The 19,140-nt window shown below is 41.5% G+C and overlaps 1 protein-coding gene across 1 annotated transcript; it reads left to right on the top strand.

The window, feature by feature from the left end:
• Positions 1–1,261: 1,261 nt before the first annotated feature.
• Positions 1,262–10,234, top strand: LOC105448825 (protein big brother-like). Its single transcript, XM_011687621.1, has 3 exons — positions 1,262–1,745; positions 2,860–3,051; positions 9,818–10,234. Exons 1-3 carry the CDS (start codon positions 1,569–1,571, stop codon positions 10,232–10,234), a joined length of 786 nt encoding a protein of 261 aa, XP_011685923.1. The 5' UTR covers positions 1,262–1,568.
• The last annotated feature ends 8,906 nt before the right edge of the window (positions 10,235–19,140 follow it).

The raw sequence follows: 19,140 nt of genomic DNA, 5'->3' as shown, positions 1-19,140 counted from the left end.
TACTTACAACTATAGCTTAACACAACATGGATCTCATGCGAATTACATGGCTCTTGTTGACTAGACTAATTTACAAAAGATCATTCGGGATCATTTATAGTACCGGATTTGAAAGATTACTTTGATAAAAAATCGTCGGTTTTTCCTTCTATAAGATGCACACTTTTAAAAAATGGTCTTGCAAGTACAGTAAAAATTTTTGGTTGCGAGAAATGCGAGAACTGAAGTAGATAAATGATTAGTAAATACTGTGATATTATAGATATTTACTTAATCAATCTAAATGACAGAGACAGAATTTATATCAGAACTGTTAATGAAATTAGAAAGAAAATTTTTCTGTGACCTTTTCATGTTAAGGCCAATCATACTTGTTTGTAAAGTTTGATTGTGTTACGCAGAAAAGACTAGCGACGAAAGACGAATAAATATATATTTTCTAGAAGATCTTGCTAAAATGTTGCTTATAATTTCTATATATAAACAAATAATATTTTAGCAGATACGAAATACATTTATAGCGATGCATTTTTGTTGTGACACCTATATATGGAAATCTATCTGCATCAGCAAAATGTTTTAGCTCTTTTTTACTATTCTTGGAATATTAATTTGACTCACTATGGAAAGAGTGTTAAATAATCATTTAATTGGTTCATGAAGTATCAACTGTTATCAATGTTATTATTTATCAATTTATTACACTTTATCGTTGAACGAGGATACAAATAAACAGAAGCGTTCGGCATACCGCGTTCAAATTTAGTGAATTTTTTCATGTAGAGTATTACCGAAACTGTATCATCCGGGAGCTTTTCCGTTAAAGCTCTCGTATGATACGTACTTCCGATTTCAACCCGCACCCCCTCCCCTCCGTTTAAAAGAAGATAAGGCGCGTTTCGAGGCATTTTGAAAATAAACGACTCGCAAGACCGCGGGCAATAACGCTCTTCCGTCCATTTATAAAATCATGAAACCAGATTGCCGGGCACAAGCCTCCCTCCTCTCACCCTCGGCGTCGCGTCGGGGTGGTGCGAGAGCTGGCCGCTCTCGGGTGTTACGATTATCTATCGGCTCCGGAGGGTTGAAATGGGGTTGAAAATCGGGAGCCGGGCTGGCTGGCTAGGAGAAGCTCCGTGATTCCGTGGTCGGGAGAGAGGGAGAATTGTGGGGCGGTCCAGAGGCGTTCCGCGCGCGAGCTCGCGAGGAGCGAGGAGCTCGGCGTGGGGGAACTCGGCGTGCTTTTTGATGCTCCAGTCTTCACTGAGGCGCCACATTGTTCGTATCGTTGCTCGCGGGAGCTCGTGGTCCTCGTGGTTATCCCGCGGATCGAGCGTGGTGAAAAATCGCGAAAGAGGATATATAATAAGGTGATTCCCCGCGTCTCGTCATCTGCGTACCTTCGGAGCTCGTTTCGCAAAAATATCTCTTTCGTGCGTACTTCCGGCAGCTAATAACAGTAGTGACAGTCACGGACCTCGGTGACGTCCTCCGCGAGAAAGAGGAAGAGGAGGAGGAGGAGGCGAATAGAGTGGTCCAGCAAGTTCGGTTAATTTGCATCGACCAAGATGATGCACGCAATGAGTGAGCACGCCGGCGTAGGCGTCCTGCCGTTTGACGGCATGGGTCTGTACGAACAACCACGTCCGACCCGATTAGTTTTTAAGATGCCGCGCGTCGTGCCGGATCAGAAAGCCAAATTCGAGAGCGACGAGCTGTTCAGAAGGCTGAGCCGCGAAAGTGAGGTGAGTTTCCGCGCCGCGGAAAGACGCGGAAGAAATGCGCGCGACGCACTGTACTACTTTCGTTACTGTAATGCTCGTTGTGTTGTGAATTGAATTCTGCTTGTAAATACGCGAGCCAACATGAATATTACAGTTGGCATAATCTTATGTGACGACTCTCCAATTTAAGTCTTTAAAGACGTTACTTCGAAGGATAAGTGAGACGATGATATAATATGCCGAGAGAGGCTTTTAAGCGATATTTATAGTAATTGCATTGTGTAATCGCTGCTCTATTAATTCTGTGAACTAATCACTTTGTTTTGACATCGACGTTAAGTTCTTTATTTACTATTCGCTGATCAATCTCGGTCGGATGCCTCGAGGAAATGTCTTTCGAATTACGTGGCGCAATGCGCAGTGTGAGAGATCTCGACACGGATCAAAGGATTTCCCGTCGCTCGCCGGCGTGGAATACGCGATGCCGTAGGAATGTCGTCCTTTCTTCGAATTTGTTTCAACCTGTGGATCACCCACGAGCGGCGAATTAGTATTCTATGTGTTCATTTCGTGTTTTTAATTTCCGTGATTCATAGAGAAACTCTCGAAATGAGAATCCAGTCGAGAATTCGATACGTTATCTTTACGAATATCTAATTTATTAATTATTGGGACAATAATGAAGAGACATCGAGATTTTTTCTTAGCAATCTGAAAAAGTATAATGAATTTATATTGACAAGAATCGCTAGAAATTATTAGAAAACATTGGCAATTTTTATCGTTAAAAAATTATATCGTTCGATCAGTGCTCGTGACATTCACGATATCTCAATCGATTTTCCGTATTTTATTTTTGCAAAATTATCTGTTCAACGGAACATTGATAAAATTAGAAATATAATGATACATTAGATATATTATTAAATCTGTATATTGAAAGTAGTATCTGAAAAGAGTATAAATGTAAAATCTAAAAGTACGCACGCAAATTAAATGCGTATCTTTTAAAATTCAAATTAATTTGCTTCACTGCATCTTGATGACTGTTTTACACTTGTAATTCCTCGGATAAGAAATTCCATACATTAATATGTATATTGCTAACGGCGATTATTTCTGCTTTTTTTTGCAGGTGAGATACACTGGTTACAGAGACCGGCCGCTCGAAGAACGTCAAGTACGTTTCCAAAATGGCTGTCGGGAAGGCCACACGGAGATCGCGTTCGCGGCGACGGGCACCAATCTCCAGCTTGTTTTTGGCGGCGCATCCGGAAATTATCCCGTCGATCCCAGCGACTGCGACTTCGACAAGGAACCCGGCAAGGTAAGTGGACATCTTCTTCTCGGCTCTTTTAAGACCGTCTCGATTATCGTGGATTATATCCCGACCATATCATCCCGATGGACCACAGCCGATTTTCAATTACACAAACGTATTTTCCCTCGCCATTAGAACCTAAAATTCCATTCTTAAATACCCTCCTGTTATAAAAATTAACTAAATCGTCGGAAGAAATAGAATTCACATCGCGCGAAAGTCTACAGGGGGGAAATTTTTTAAAAATCATCGGCTTCGAACTTAAAAGAGTATTTTAGAACGGCGTATTTCTTTTTAACGATCCCAGTGACTTTTGAGATTGAATTATTTTTCGTGCAAAATTTACAAAAATTGCCGAATCCCGCAAACTGGAGAAAAAACGGACCTCCTCCGTTGTAATCGCCTTTCAGCGGGCGATTTTGACCCCGACAGCTTGGATCTCGAAAAGCGGTTCCCAAATACGAGTCGTGCGGTCGTAATTGGTTAGTACTAGCGGGCAAATTAGGGGCCGTTAGATGCTGTGCAACCTTTCGCATCCGTAATTTAGTATCCGGCCGCCACTTCTCGAACAATGGCGCCGGCGTGTCACCCGCGCATCCGGTCCCCAGAAATTTCGGGCCCCTCCACGGGGGTCCGACCTTGTTTGAGCCAGACAAACTGGTCTAATTTATCTTCGTGTCGAAGGTATACGAATTTGTCGTCTCTGAAACGGGCCGAAAATTAAAAACCAAGACGATTTAAACGTAACACGTATGTATAGCGACGAATATGATAACGCTATTAGAATGATGGGAAAATGATCTAAATTGAGGAACGCAGCTTCCGAATAATGGATGCAAAATTTGCATCCTCCCCCCAAAAATAGTCTTTAGGTCGTCGACTGTAGCAATCTCGTACGCCGGCGCCGCGGCCGACGCCTCTCTCGGCGTCGCCATCGCGATCGATAGCGGCGTCGTCGCAACGCCATTTTGCAAAATGCGCGCGCTGATCCTTTCGCAGATGCCTCGAAATACATATTCCAGATTATTCAATCGCTACCTTTCCCTGTAATTTTTGCAAGCCTCTATATTGCATTGATTTTATAAATGATAAGTTTGTATTTTTTATACAATCTGTATTGTAATACATGAGAAATCTATCTGAAGATCATCTAAATCTAGATGTTTTCTGATTAATTTAAAGTTGATTTTTTTCTGACAATGTTTTAATTGTACATAATTTTTTCCGAAACTTTAGCAGTACAAATGTTCAAATATAATGTTAAATATTATAAATTAAATTCTATTAACATAACTGTAATTTCTATTAAATTCGTAATTAAAAGAAAAGTAAAGAAGTCTTCTAATCTATCTGAATCTTGGAAGCGCATCTTAATTATTCATTATTAGATTGAGGGAATAAAATAAGTCTTGCGCTGCTGATTCGAGTATCTTTCGTAATCGAGGGGGCATCCTTTCACGTAACTTTGTTATAAACGACAGGAAAGTAAAAGCCGCGTTGCTATTAGTCGGCACTAGTGGCAATTAGCGCTGTAGAAATCCGTTAAACGCCGCCAGATGCCTCGAAGCTGCTCCGCCAGTCACACGGTACATAATGGCTCGTAAATCTCTCTGTCTCTCGCAAAGGTCGGACAAACAGTCCTAGTAACCTGCTGAATTTTCCTTCCATAGTATCTCTGTTTTTTTCCAAATTTTCGACATCCGCAGTTTTTGTCAGTATTTTTTTTTCACAGTTCATCCGGATAGAATATCTGATTTTCTCTAAACTTTTCACAATTTTTATTTCCTCAGAATTTTTATTATTTTCAAAGCTATATACGTGACATAATATGTATTCAGTTAATAACTAAAAAATAATTGAGATTGAAAAATCAAAATTTAAATAATATTGAAAATATTTCATGTTGATTATTCTATTAAAAAAAAAACGCTCAATTGATATCTTCTCGTTTATCACATCGGTATTGATTATTATTACGTTATTTATGACTCCAAAATTTTTCCTAAGCATTACTACCTCTCGCGTCTCGGGTCTCCTTTTGCAAAGGAAACGAAATGGAACGGAAGCGATTCATTAGATCCTGCGCACGGCATGTTGTTTACGGCGACGACCCGCGGGCCTTCTTTTTGTTTTAATCGACAATGAGCGAGAGAATAAAGAGCGGCGCGCGACCACACGTGCCCGCGTGCATTGTGCCCACCGAGTGTGCCCCGTCGGGCGACGGTAATAATTAAAGGAGAGATTTTATTCGCGATCGAGATAAACGCGGCGATAGAGAGAGCGCGTGCGGTGCCCGACGAAAGCTTAATGACGAAGCTTTTAACCCTTTGCCCATCGAACGGAAAAAAAGGCAAAAGAAGAGAACAGAGTTCTCCGTGCGTATAATAACAGAGCCACGAAGCTCTCACTGACATAAATTTTGGCGTTAAATTCAGAAAAAATACTAACAGCATTGCGATATTATCTTTGGTCGCTTTAGTGTTGGTCCTAGAAATTTGTTTTTTGAAATACAAAATATTCGGGACTATTCAAGCATGGAAGGATAGCTTAAAAAATGGAACTAAAAAAAAATCTGGTCGGAATTGCAAAGAATGTTGGGGAAAAATAAATTTTACAAGAACTCGAGAATGAGATCTTTCGAAGACTTTTATGCATCCTCGGGTCAGGGTGATGCAACAATCCTGATGCGTACCCTTTAGCTCGCAGCGGGTATGCTTTTTTTTTTTCATTTATACACATAGCCTTGGACCGTTTCGAGAATTTACAGTTCGGAAGTGATGCCGGGGACGCACACACACATCCTGTGCACATCCGTAAAAATTAAGGGTATAGAACTGGACCTGGGCGAGAGACAAAGGACGATGCGCCGTGCTGACCGTATGCCCCTCACGCGCGCCGTTCTTTCTACCGGAATACACCGTTGACGAATGTTCCGGGGGTATATTCACGGGTCCCGGGTGGAATAGTGGACCGGGCGGCAAAAAGGCGCTGCTGGCGACGCCCATCGAGAAACAAAAGGGCCGGTGAAATAGCCGGTCGTTTGTCTCGGGGCATTTAGGTGTTCTTCGCCCGCCCTTGCCGCCGATTTTTCACCCCTTTTCTCGCGGTGCCCGCTAGTGCCTCTCTCTCTCTTTCTCTCTCTTTCTCTTCCTCTCCTTTTTCTGCACTCTTACTTTTTTTCCGCTCGCTAATGCAAATCAGAGAAAGGGTTACACGGCGCGCGTTACAGTTTAAATATCGCCTATTACGACGGGCATTATGCGACGATAATGATCGTCACGCCCGTGCGCGGAAGGAGAGAGAGAAAAAAAACAAATGTTGCCGACTGTTCTTTCCTCGTGAGAACGAGGAAGGCGATGACTAATGACGACGTCGTATGTCGTCCACTCCTCTCTCTCCTCGCCGATCTTCGTGACGACTTTTTGCGCGTCTCGTTTGCCGCTCGGAATATACATATCTCGACTCGATTCGTTTCGCGACGCCACAGAGATGCAAAAGGTGTCAGTATCACCGCGATTACGAAACGCGCGTTGCTCCGATCTGAAACGGTAAACATGCGATTTTTAAGGAAACAATTTCTCACGCATTTTAATCTATAATCGTCGATTTTAGTAAATGCTCGAAGAATACTCGTGAGAGTTTTGCATCACGATGTTTCTTTCGAATTTTATTACAAGTAATATTTATTATAAAAAATAAATTATTTCTCTATATTGAAAACAGAAAAGGTATAACATTTTATAAAACTGCAGTCGCATCTAAAAATAATATAACACGAACAGAGCTCGCGATGTCCTTTACCAAGAAACGTGCAAAGGACACGTACGCTATGAATATTCTTATACGTCGAAAGACCGAACGTGTTTTCCTGCTTGCGTTTCATACTTATGTTAATATGCGCACTGCATAAGATTTAATGTATAATCATTTGGCCTTGCTTTATCTGGAGGCGCGTTAATATGCATAAGATCGCGTGTGCGAAAGGGAAAACCTCTCTGTCTCGAGCAGGAACTGCTCTTATCGCTTCGCGCTTGCCCGCGAGATAACAACGTCTTGAGAATCAATCCGGATGCGTAGAGGCACGCAGAAAAATCTATACACTGCATTTTTTTTTAATACAACGTAAACAACTGCTCGGCTGATTACGCAGAAAAGCGCTTTTTTTCAAAAGACGTAAACCCGAGACTCGGTGTCCTTTGAGAGCAGAGGGCCGCGAGCGATTCGATTAGGGAAAAACGTTTAAGACTCCGCCACCCCGCGTGGCTCGCACCCCCCGCGGCTCGATTATTACTGCATAAAAATACGTCCCGCGGCGCATTGTCGGCGAGACGCAGCTGTAAGCGCTGTGCGAAAGAATGTAACGAGATGTAACGTCCGATTTACCACCGCCGGGGCATTCGTTCGCTCGTTCGCGTGAGTCTCACGCCGAATTAATTGCGTTGTAAATAGAACGTATAGCTGTCAGTATGCCAACAAAAATTCGATTCTCTAATAATTTGGAAAAGAAACACACAAACGATAGCTTGGCATAACTTTCTCTTTTATTTTTCAGGGATCTTATTTAATTTGGAAAAATACGGTTTTAATTATGTATATCGAAAATAATTATACTGCGTAACAATAATAGAAATAATATGACATGATATAATATGACATGATATAACATGATATAATATGACATGTTATCTATATATTTATATACCTGTGTGATATGAATTTCTATAACTGTATTTCTGTAACATTATTTATCATTGATGTTACAACTATTGAATTACGTGTTAAAATCCTTGATTATATAAAATCGAGAATGAGACATTGTACACACAGTCCCATGATCGTTTAGATCTTTGACTCATTTCGTTGATTGCGTGTCGCCGTTCGTTACGTCGGGATTACAAGCACGGTCTCGACTGGTTTTCCCCGAGCGTTCTTGACCTCGTAATAATATCTGGGCTCCGGCGGCGGGACCGGAAGTCGGGTCGTTTGCCAGAAAATAAAATAACACCGTGTTGCATCGTCGGCGGCAGAACCCGGTAATCGTCAGCTTTTCGAGAGCCTCCCATTAGACTCTACTCGGAAAACACCGCCTACAGCAATATTCCCGTATTAATTAGACATAAATAAAACCAGGAAAATAACACAGGTAGACGCAGAAGATCGAGATCGTACAATTTTAACGTCTCTATAATTTTATATTTTCTTCTCTTTTTTTAATTTCTAGTAAATAAGTAATTTACCGAACATTCTGTATTATTCGTAATTATTATATATTGTTATAAAATTATATTTCTTATGTTTCTTAACTTTCGGGGATTTATTGTATCGTACCATTTTTCATATGTCTGTCACGTTACAGTATATAATTAAATCAAACTGAAAAAACAAAGAATTAACACGTCGATGTGTTAAATAGAATTTCCGCAGTTTCTCCAACATTCCATTGGACATTTTAAGATGCACCGCGCACGATTGACTAGGTTTTCTAATCTCCCGTAAAGATTGCGGCTAATCGAAATATGCGAGGTAATAGTTTTTTTACGGCAGGTTTTTACGGCGAGGATTGTGCAAACGCGATATCGACACGAGGGTTACTTCTGCTCGTAATTGACTTCTTACGAGGAACGTAGTCTCGCCTCTCTCAGTCTCATTTCTCCCTTCATCTCGAGGCGGATCGCGAGGCGCCTCCTCGTACCTTCCAATCTGCGTAATCGTTCTCCGGAAATAAGCGAACGTTCGCCGTTGTCGGACACGAATGGGGGGGACGAAAGAACAGTGGGGGAGGGGGGAGGCCGCGTGATTGAAACTTGCGGGTCGTGGAGCACGTAATGGAGCCCTCCTACAACCCGCGCCGACTGTAGATTTCGCAAAAAGGAAGATCGAGCGGTTGCCGCGAGCGAAACGAGCGACCGATGACGGCTTTGAGAGGAGATCGACGCGCCTCGTCATTTTCTCCCGTAGACTTCGAGGAAGAGCAACGCGTTCGAATCCGGCGGTACCGTTCCGTCGCGACAAAGATATTGACTTCACAAAAACTTCGTTTAGTTAATTTATATTTACGAACGATGTTGAAATTGCGAGTATAGCTGTTAGATATGACATTGCGCTATTGAAATAGCTATTAATTATTTTAATTAATACAATACACTCGACATTCGATGAAATAACGAGTCGTCAAACTTCAGTGATATAGTTATTGAAAATTTTTGAAACTATAAAATCGTTTTAAACTGAATAATGATTTCGATAATAAGGAAAGAACTATATGGAAGAACGATATTTAAGCCCTTCGAATCTTTTCGATTCCGACATTCATTATAATGGACGTCAATTGTACTGCGATCTATAATACATTTTGAGAAAAGAGGAAATAATATATTGATAACTCATATTTTTATGTGACAATGGACGCAAGATTTTATTACGCAAGATACGTGTATCATAGACTTTTTTTCACCTGCAATAAGAATTGCATGGAATCGAAGGAATTATTCATCTGCTATCTATTTCAATATTGGAAAATCCGGAAATCTTACTCTTATTCTCATTGCAATTAATCCTACATCCTACAAGAGATGTTCAACGCAAAACGATTTCACTTCAAGACACACTTTGCGTCAGAAGTTTCCCAAACAATACCTCTCATCAAACTCTCCACCGATCCCGAGACCATCCAAGAGTATCCCGATCATCAGGATCCACGGCGATATGATTGCACGACGTTAGCAACGAACCCGTATAACAATTTCGTTCCGCCCCGACGGCGATGTTCCAGATACACCTGCGCTCGCATCTCATCATGAACGGTGTGTGCGTGAGGTGGCGGGGTTGGATCGACCTGGAGAGGCTGGACGGCGTCGGTTGCCTCGAGTACGACGAGGAGCGCGCCGCCGAGGAGGATGCGCTGCTGCGCGACCAGCTTGAACGTTACAACCAGCGGATTCGCGATTTCGAGGAGAAACAGCGAACGTATCGGGGTGGCGGCCCAGGGTCGGTCGCGCAGCCGCCGCATCTCAATCATCACTATCATCACGACACGCACCACTCGACCAGCCACCACCATCACCATCACGGCCACCACAGCCGGCACGTGGGCGGCGCGGGTGCCACGGGTGCCACCGCGACCGGCATCGAGCCCCACCTGCCGCACCGCCAGGATCCCGATCAGATGGAACGACTGCGGGCCTTCTGAGGCCCGTGCATACCCTCCGACTGCCCCCGATGATGGTAAAACGACGATGATGATGATCTCTCGACGACGATAGGTCTCCTTTAGTCCCTTGGCGTGATATACCGTTTTAGCGCGAAATCGCGGCTTGTTGGAGAACGATACCGAATATATCGATACTCGAGCGAAGCTTCGCACGCCTGTTCTGCGACGTGAACGAGCCGTGAGCGCGTCGCGAACCTGTCGCGTTCCGTCTGCTTTTGTAACGAAAAGATTGCTAGTCAAATTTCAGTGATATACAAAGAAAAGAATTTTCGTTTACATTTTTCGCTATATTGCCACGCGTGCAGCAGTTCGTTTCGGCTGCGAAAATTAATTTTCACGTATTCATTCGCTCGATAAAATACCCTGCGTTTATTTCGTCGTGCAGGGATTTATCTTCAATGCCCGTTATATTCCCGCCGAATTTTGTGCTACGCGTGTTTTATCTTCGAGATTTTTCGACAAGTTTTCGAAAAAAAAAACAACGTAGTTCCTTCTTTCTTGATGCTATAAACTCGCCTTTTGCAGCATGCTTTTAACAAACGGACGTGTTGGCGCAGCGATAACTGACTTTCACCGAAGTACACGGTCAATTTTAAGTATATTTATATATAACTGTGCACACGAATACCGTCTCGCGAAGGACAAAAGGGATTTTGCTTCCTGCCGTCGAACGAATCGATTTTTTGCGGTTGTCGCGGAGAAAGTAAGTTTCTAAAAATGTCCTCTTGCGTGTTAGGAAAATTATTCGGCGCCACGTAGAGTTACGGGATGTATTCCCATAAATTCGGGGCTTGTGTGGACCCGTTAGTTTCCGTCGGCCGATATCATTTGTTTAATCGTTGATCGAGACGAAGTACGAGGTGAACTGTCGCCTGTACCATGGCTTTCCCGCGCACGATTTTCATGAACTTCACGTGAAACGTTCATAAGTTCGATGTAGTTATTATCTCGATGTTGCTAGTACCAATCGGTTGATAATTAATTGAATTTCAGTCTTGGAAAAGTCATGATTTCGCGAGATTATCTGTAAATATATTGAAAATTGACCTATAGTTATACAAAAACCTATTGCTATATATAATTATTGATTTATATAATATATTTTTATATAAAGATAGTTATATATTAACTTGTATTATATTGTATATAATTATGTTTTGTGTATAACTATATCGTAATTCGAGTTTTAATTTCGTTATTCGATTCTATACGTTTTTATCGTTAATGTCGTATCTGAAAACGACTCTAAATCTTCTCAATTATCGACTGCTCCACGCCTGTCAAATTCTAAAATTATCGTGACAAAACGATGCGCTCTAATGCTTTTTTTCGAAGAGCAGTAGCACGCATTATTTTATCAATACGCATCTGCTCTGTCGAATGATCGCTCGAACATTAAAGCACTCGTACACTTTACATTTTAATTCTGCGTATTTTCAGGCCTCGTAACGTCATTAAACGAGCACCGATTGTTTTAGAACAATAGCATTATCTTGAAGCCTGATGTAATCTTTACGTTTCACGGAGCAACAATAACGGCGATTAATAGATGGCTTCAAGATAACACTCGTTCTACGAATGTCATTCTACGAAAAATAAAACGGCGAATAATAATTAATTCTGTCGTAGAACAGGCATCTTCGTGTCGGAAATCGCGGCATATCATTTTATACAATACTCGCTTTTTTAATAATTTTTTAGTAACTTTAATATTCCTGAGCATTTTTTTAGAGAGAACAGGCACATCATTGTCTTTTCGAATATTTTTTTTAGAACTGAATCTTTTCGAAATACATTATAAATTATTTTTTTTAATTCAGCGTTTGATTTTATTGACATTTTTTACATTATTGTACTCTTAAATTTTAATGGCGTACAATTACTCTCACGAGGAGATATAAACACGATATATCTCGTGATTATGCTGAAAAAAAGAAGGAAATCAATCTCCAAATTTTGCGATCGTAAGAGGTATCGTTATCTTTAATCGTCTTCCGCTGCGAGAGCGTGCAACATCGTCGTGAATTTCGCGCCTAATCGCGGAGATACAAACAACGGCCGTGATGACTATGCTCATCGAACGAACGACGGCTCGCCAGTGACGAATTATGTGAATCACGATGATTCCCGTTCGAACGTTAACGAGTACGATGAATCATTGTCGATCATTGCTTACGTTATTCACGTTTAAGTTGGATACGACAATGCCAAGAGAAAACTTTTTGTTTTCTTATTGTAAATATTTGTAAAGAATTTATATAGATTAAAGATATCATTTGCGTCAGCGATTTGCAACGCCTGTTTCGACCTGCTCCCTTTGCTTACACCGAAATATCCTGCGTAATCACGAAGAAATATAGGATAAGATTATTGAACGACACACATACAGTTTATACACATTTTTTCTCACGTTCACGTCGGTAGATGTTAATTCACTCGTTGAATTTTTTATCTGTCTTAAGTGATACGGAGTAATCATCGTAATTCTAACCGTTCCATTATTCTAGGAATTCACATATTATGTATTATAATTAATTCAAATAATACCACGAAGATTTCTAAAGACCATCATCGTTTAATCTATTCCCGTATTTTTCTTTTTATATTAACATTTCTCACGTGCTAAGAAATGAAGTATTTTTTTTCTCTTTTTGATAGCCCGTTCGAAGAAATGTAACGTCTAATTCATGTGAATCAGTTTCCGAGAAATTCTATGCTCGAACTGCCGCTACAAGGAATGAGAAATGTTTCTCCGAGTAGATCTGTGTCAGCCAGTGACCTATTAAAGTGTGACGAGACTGACGAGACAGTTACGCCGCATGTTATCCTATTGTTGCAATGTCAAAAAAAAGTTGGCCTTGATTTTGCTTTGTGGAAATCGCACGCCTTTTTCATACCTTTTTCCGGAAGTAGGACACACATGGAGAAAAGGCGAAAAGCACGTTCTTAAGTCGGACACGATTCCATTAATCATCTTCGCGTCTTTTCCCTTACGGATTCTTCGACACTAAAATAGTACCGAGAAAATTGGAAAGGTAAAAGGTAAAAGAGCCTTTCCAAAGAAAAGGCAAATAGCAAAATCATTGTTGACTCTCGAAGCGTAAAGTATTTATCAATACAATGACCTCGAAAAATCCTAACATTTTTAAGTCCCATATATCAAACGAATTTGTCCGAATTAAACCAGAAAATAACTTTCGACATTTTGTAAGTCTCGTCATTATTCATCAATCTGAAATTAAAGCGAAAATGCCTGAAGTCACGAAGGCAAAAATATTATACCCAAATATTCGGGAGTAAATCAAATTTAAAAGCCCTGACAAAATTTGATTGATATCTACAGATGGAAAATATCTAGATAATTCTGTAAAATTGCTTTCGAGAATTTGAAGCATGGATATATAGTTTGAATCGGGCAACTCGTGACTGTCGAGCACCCATAATAATTAAATCGCGATTGAAACATACGACGCGGCCGTTAATGCACCTTAATCCCGCGCGTATTTGCGCAGCGCGAGGGCGGAAAGGGGATATCCCTTCCGTCGTCCTTGCAGGAATAACGCCGTGGGCGTCGAAGCGTGGCGCAATCCGGGATCATTATCCCGGCCCCGCCAAATCGGATCTGCGAATCTCCCCCGGAATGGAATCGGCTTTATTGTTTCAAACGACGCGGGATCGTTCGATAAACGGCGGGGACGAAGGGCGGAACGCGTCGATTCTGCGATTTAAGGACGAATAAAAACCGGTTCGGCAAGAGAAACGAGACGGGCCCTCTCCCTCTTTCTCTCTGGCAGTTGAGCGAAACTCGGCGCAAGTGTAACACGATGACGCCGTGCATTCCGGCGCGAAGGAATTCTTATAAGAAGCCCTACGAAGGGCGGGCCCCTTCCTTCCTCCCGCGCCTTCAGGACCTTCGACTCGTTCGTTGACAGTATCGAGTGACCCTGCGAAAGGGTGTAACCTTTCGCGATTATTCGATACGTAAGACGGTGACTTTACTCGAGTAACGACATGACAGCGCGAAGTTATATGAAATTTATTGCGCCGAGCGGCGGGAGAATCGCGAGGGCTATATAGGAAATTCAGGGCGGCTGCAACTTTCGAGAAATAGGGAGTCAGAATCGACGATTAGAGATAATAGTAGCGTTATTATCAACACTAACACTTATTAGTTATTTTATTGTATATTTTTTGAATTGTGATAATTCAAAACTGTGATAATTCAAGACGCCCTACCTTTTCGAGGATTTAACGAAGGCCTCTTAACGGAGGATCTGTGAATCCTTTATAATGAGAATATCTCCGTTATTTATATCTTTTGGTGTGCGTGACGAAAAAAACTGTTTTCATCGATGTCAGATAAAAATATCTCGCGGGCGAGGCTTAACACGTTAAACCGACAACATTCTCACGTCTCGCAGGGCTTCGCGAAGGATTTTTATCGTTGGACCCGCTACCGGCTTCCTGTGGTCTGCAGATAAAAGAGTACTATCGCGTACCTCGTTACGATGTACTAACACGCGCAGCCGATTATTTTTTTATTAACTTGTCAAAGTAACGGCACACAGGAACCACACACTCGATAAGACCCTCCCTCCCCCCCCTCCCCCTGATAATTCAGCCGTCTCGTTGAATGCAATTAATTTTAGTATAAACTTTCAGTAGAAGTAAGAATATAGAACTTTTCGATTTATATAAGAGACTGCAGAATTAATTCTGTTGCGGAAGTTATATAATTCGAAATTATCTTTAACTGTGATATAATTGTTTTAAAACATGATATATGCAATTCATGAATGGATATTATCTATTAATATCTAATAATTTATAAGTGAGATTTGATCTTCAGAATATTTATTTAACGAGAATCACAGGGAATGCTAAAAATGTCTTTTACGTAACGCATAAATTTTTCTTTTACATTATCGAGAACTTTGCGACCAGCTTTACGAAATTATTAGTATTAGTCCTTGAAGAGTATATACATCGTAACGTCTCACGCTACTTTTAAGTAGATAATTGGAAACAATTTGCGAGAGAGACAACATTATTTCTTAAGACACTTCGAAGGAGATTGTTGTGTCGCCTTGAAAGAAATTATTGTCGCCTTTGAAAGAAATCGTCATGTCGAAGGCGTCGGAAGTAATAAAACGGGGAACGAATCCGAAATTCGGACGGGACGAAGAGTGACAATCGCATTCGGGCTCGTGTATCGCTTTGTACTTGCCGAAAACAGTCGTATTGTCCGCGGGGGGGGGGGAGAGGGGGTGAGGAACCGGTCACCCGCCGTGATGGGCCCTGCGGGCGATCGCCGCATCTGCCTTCGATTTATTCCCAATCGTAATTGATGACTCTCTCTCGCCCTTCTCGGGCATCTCTTCGGGGCCCGAACGAGAGGAGTCGACCGACTTTCGAGTGGGCCAAGCGACCCCGTCGTTGTTGTGATTTTGCATAATGGGGAGGGCACGGAGTCGCGTTTACGGCGATAATTTATGGCGACACCGATCGGCCCGTTCATCGAACTGTGATAATCGAATGTGTCATCGATACGGGAGAGTTCGAAGAATAGCGTCGCACCCTGAAAGACATATCTAACGTCACGCATGTCTCATAAAAGAAAATCGCAATTAAAGGCTGTCTTCCTTTTCGCGCCAATTGTGTTTAGGAAAAAAGAAGAAAATAAAATAAAAAAATATATAATAAGATAAAAAAGAGATTTAGTTGAACGTGCGAAAAAATCTTTCTATAAATTATATCTATATATATTATAGATAATAACGTTATCGCAAACACATTGTGGCTAAATTTGGAAATTAAAAATGTTAAAAATCATGAAATTTTAATTACTTAATTTCTTTATACGAATAAAAACAAATGTGCGACACGAAACAAGTTGCGCGAGCTTTGACATATACGGCAATGACGCCAATAACGATTTAAATCATCGTCCCATTATACGTCCCATTATAGGCACGACAAGGAAGGCTCTAATTTCTCGTACTTTTCACAGCGACGAAAAGCACGCGTCGCTCGATAAATTACGCTTCTAAGCACGAAGAGGAAAACACTTCTGCTCTTCTCTCCATTCTTCGTGCTCTCGCGCGCACCATTCTCCACGCTACGTTACCTATAAACGTCGTCCGTGTTTTGACAGAACAAGTCGAGAATAGAGGCCCGCATCTGCTGTCGATTCTGTTTTCTCTCCACTCCACGACTCTCGGTCTCATTGTCGGATCCTGAAGGATCGCCTTCGAGAAGAGCTCATGGGGGACTTCGAGTGGAATTTGATCTCTTTGCCGGCAAAAGAGCAGATAGAAAAAGAGCGGGAGAAGGAGACAGAAAGCGAGAGAAAGATCACGCGGGATCGCATCCTCCATGTGGAGGACGCGCATGAGACGTACATCCGTAATCCTCTAATGATACAAAACGCAGGTGCCAGATTACGCGAGTGGTCCTTTCTTGCTCTATTGGAGTAGAAAGGGGCACAAACAGCGAGATGGAAGGGCAGAATTTCGAGTCACTCATAAGTAATCTTTTCTTTCTTATTTGACAAATAAAAAGAAGTTATACAGAGAGGAAATAATTTTGATCGATTTTATATTTGTTCTCATTTTGTCTCACAACCCTCTTCTATCTTTCAATTTAATTTTTTATATACTTTACGCTCTATTGAAATATAATAATTATAATATCGTGACATATCGACACTTAATAATATTACACGGCTATTTTACCTACATTTATCTCTTTCGCGTATATCATTCTGTTCGTTAAGACATAAATTTATGACGGCCTTTCGTCGACCGGTTTCTCTCGGTTTCCTGGAAAGCGATTTCCAAAAGTGACGGGCGGATTTTTGATGATCGTGACACACGCACTTGCACACGTCGTATCGCCGGCGCGTCCGCACAATGAGCGCGGGGACGCGGCGTCTCTCTCGCCCGTCGTGCTCTGTGTACCAACAAGCTAAATGCGTTTCACAGACGACCGCCTCCGCTCAATGCGTACCCGTCGTCTCCGCTTGATGGTACGATTTGCCGAGCGGCACGCACTTATGCGGACCCCACTGCGCGGAGCCCGCGGGAGAATCCGGGACTCAGGTCGACTCCGCGTATATCCTTCTAATAAGGATCTCGAAGGGCCGCGTACTCAAGTGTAACCTGTAACAGTGATTTGATTCGCAGAACTTGGGCGAATTAAAAAGCGAATTTATTATTTTTTTTTAATAAAATCACAGAGACAGTTTGATTGAATAACGGTTGCAATACTAATAGTAATAATAATGATATTAATAATAATTATTAATAGCATATTATAGAAGTAATTTTTTTAACGATAGAAGATCATTTTTCTTACATTTACAGTTTTCTCTAAAAAACGAGCCAATTGTCGCATCTAATATTTGTTTTATTAAGATTTTCTTACGAGTTTTTTTTTAGGAAACAAATTGGATCAAACTAATGCATTGATATCATTATGAAGAACATCAACCGCGCTCGCAACTGTGTCGATTTACTATTATAAGATCGATGTTAGCGCGAACGCACACTCGCTCTCGCTGGTTAAAGAAGTCGTTTAGCGACAGATTTACGCGTGTCATCGCGCGGTAGCGAAGGGCGGTCGCGTCGCTACGAAGGAACGATTAATGGCAGGCCCAGATTTTTCGAATCTGCGATCTCACGCGGCGTGCTGGTAGGTGACGAGACCTTTTTTTCCACCCGGTTGCATTGTGCGCTGTTTCGGTACCCCGGTATAGGCCTCGGGTCGCAGGAAAAAAAAGCTTGTCGTCGCGCATTGTGCCGACACTGCATTATATTTAATGAACACGATCGCGTCGATTTTCGTTGACCAAATCCGATTTTTTCCCCGTAGATTTCCCATTTGCTGCGATCTGGCGGAAAATTTGAACGTAATGTGAAATCTCTCTTCACATTTCTGCTACAATATTTTCGCGTAATCATCCCTTACTTGTTATAGAAAAACAGATTTATAGATTTGATAACATTTAATAAAAATTTCTATTACTTCACATAAATAATAAAATAAAGAAACTTAATTAACTGATACAACAAATATTAATAATCAAATCGGAAGTTTTTTTCTCGTTAAAAAATGAATCTAATTACATGTCAAGAAATAAGATTAAACTATATCTTGTCACGACGAGGGTAAAATATTATTAAAATGAAATATTATTAAGCAGCGAATGCAATACTAATTGCACAAAGGTCCTGATCGATATTTTCTCGGAAACGCTGATTAATTATCTCAAGGGCTAAGAAAAAACACGGATGTTTCATCGACATCTCCCCGTCATTCTTTCCATCGACGGTGGTCCTCGTGGCTCGAAGAAGGAATGTAATATCCCTGGGCGTTGATTGTTTAAGGCATGCAAACTATTCCATTAATCCCCCCAATAAAATAATAGAAACGCGCCCTTCGGCGAGCAAACGCGCGAGCACTGGAGGGGCACATCTGCGCGGCGAGGCGCGCACGCACACTCACTTAATGTCGCACATACACAGCCGGGGGTCGTTTTATTAATTCACTCCAGCACTGTCGATTTCACGACGTAGCGAAACGTCGCGAGGGTGAGATAGGCGCACACGGGATGTCTGGCTGGGTGTTCCGACTATTTATTACCTAATTGTCGAGCCTATATTTCCATGAATTATTCCGCCAGGCTCGCAGGTGCTTCCTGGACCAGCGCGTCCTCCGCGTACGCTTAGCATTTCTCCTTCAACGCGTTCGAGCGCCATATGGTGGCTTTCGATAATTAGCATTAATTATAAGTTGCTGATATAATAAATTTCGTTAATTTATTTTTAAGTATACCAATTATATACATATATATACCTAATGAGTTACATATATCGGCAATGAGA

Source organism: Wasmannia auropunctata, unplaced genomic scaffold (assembly GCF_000956235.1).
Source record: "Wasmannia auropunctata unplaced genomic scaffold, wasmannia.A_1.0 LD336078.1, whole genome shotgun sequence".
Classification (NCBI taxonomy): domain Eukaryota; kingdom Metazoa; phylum Arthropoda; class Insecta; order Hymenoptera; family Formicidae; genus Wasmannia; species Wasmannia auropunctata.
Note: the sequence above shows the minus strand (reverse complement) of the source record. Positions and strands in the feature narration are given on the sequence as shown.

Excerpts from the sequence above, each read along its gene's own strand:
- LOC105448825 (XM_011687621.1), top strand. The coding sequence starts at position 1,569 with ATGATGCACGCAATGAGTGAGCACGCCGGCGTAGGCGTCCTGCCGTTT. Across the intron at positions 1,746-2,859 it reads GGCTGAGCCGCGAAAGTGAG|GTGAGATACACTGGTTACAG; the intron begins GTGAGTTTCCGC and ends TTTTTTTTGCAG. Across the intron at positions 3,052-9,817 it reads TCGACAAGGAACCCGGCAAG|ATACACCTGCGCTCGCATCT; the intron begins GTAAGTGGACAT and ends GCGATGTTCCAG.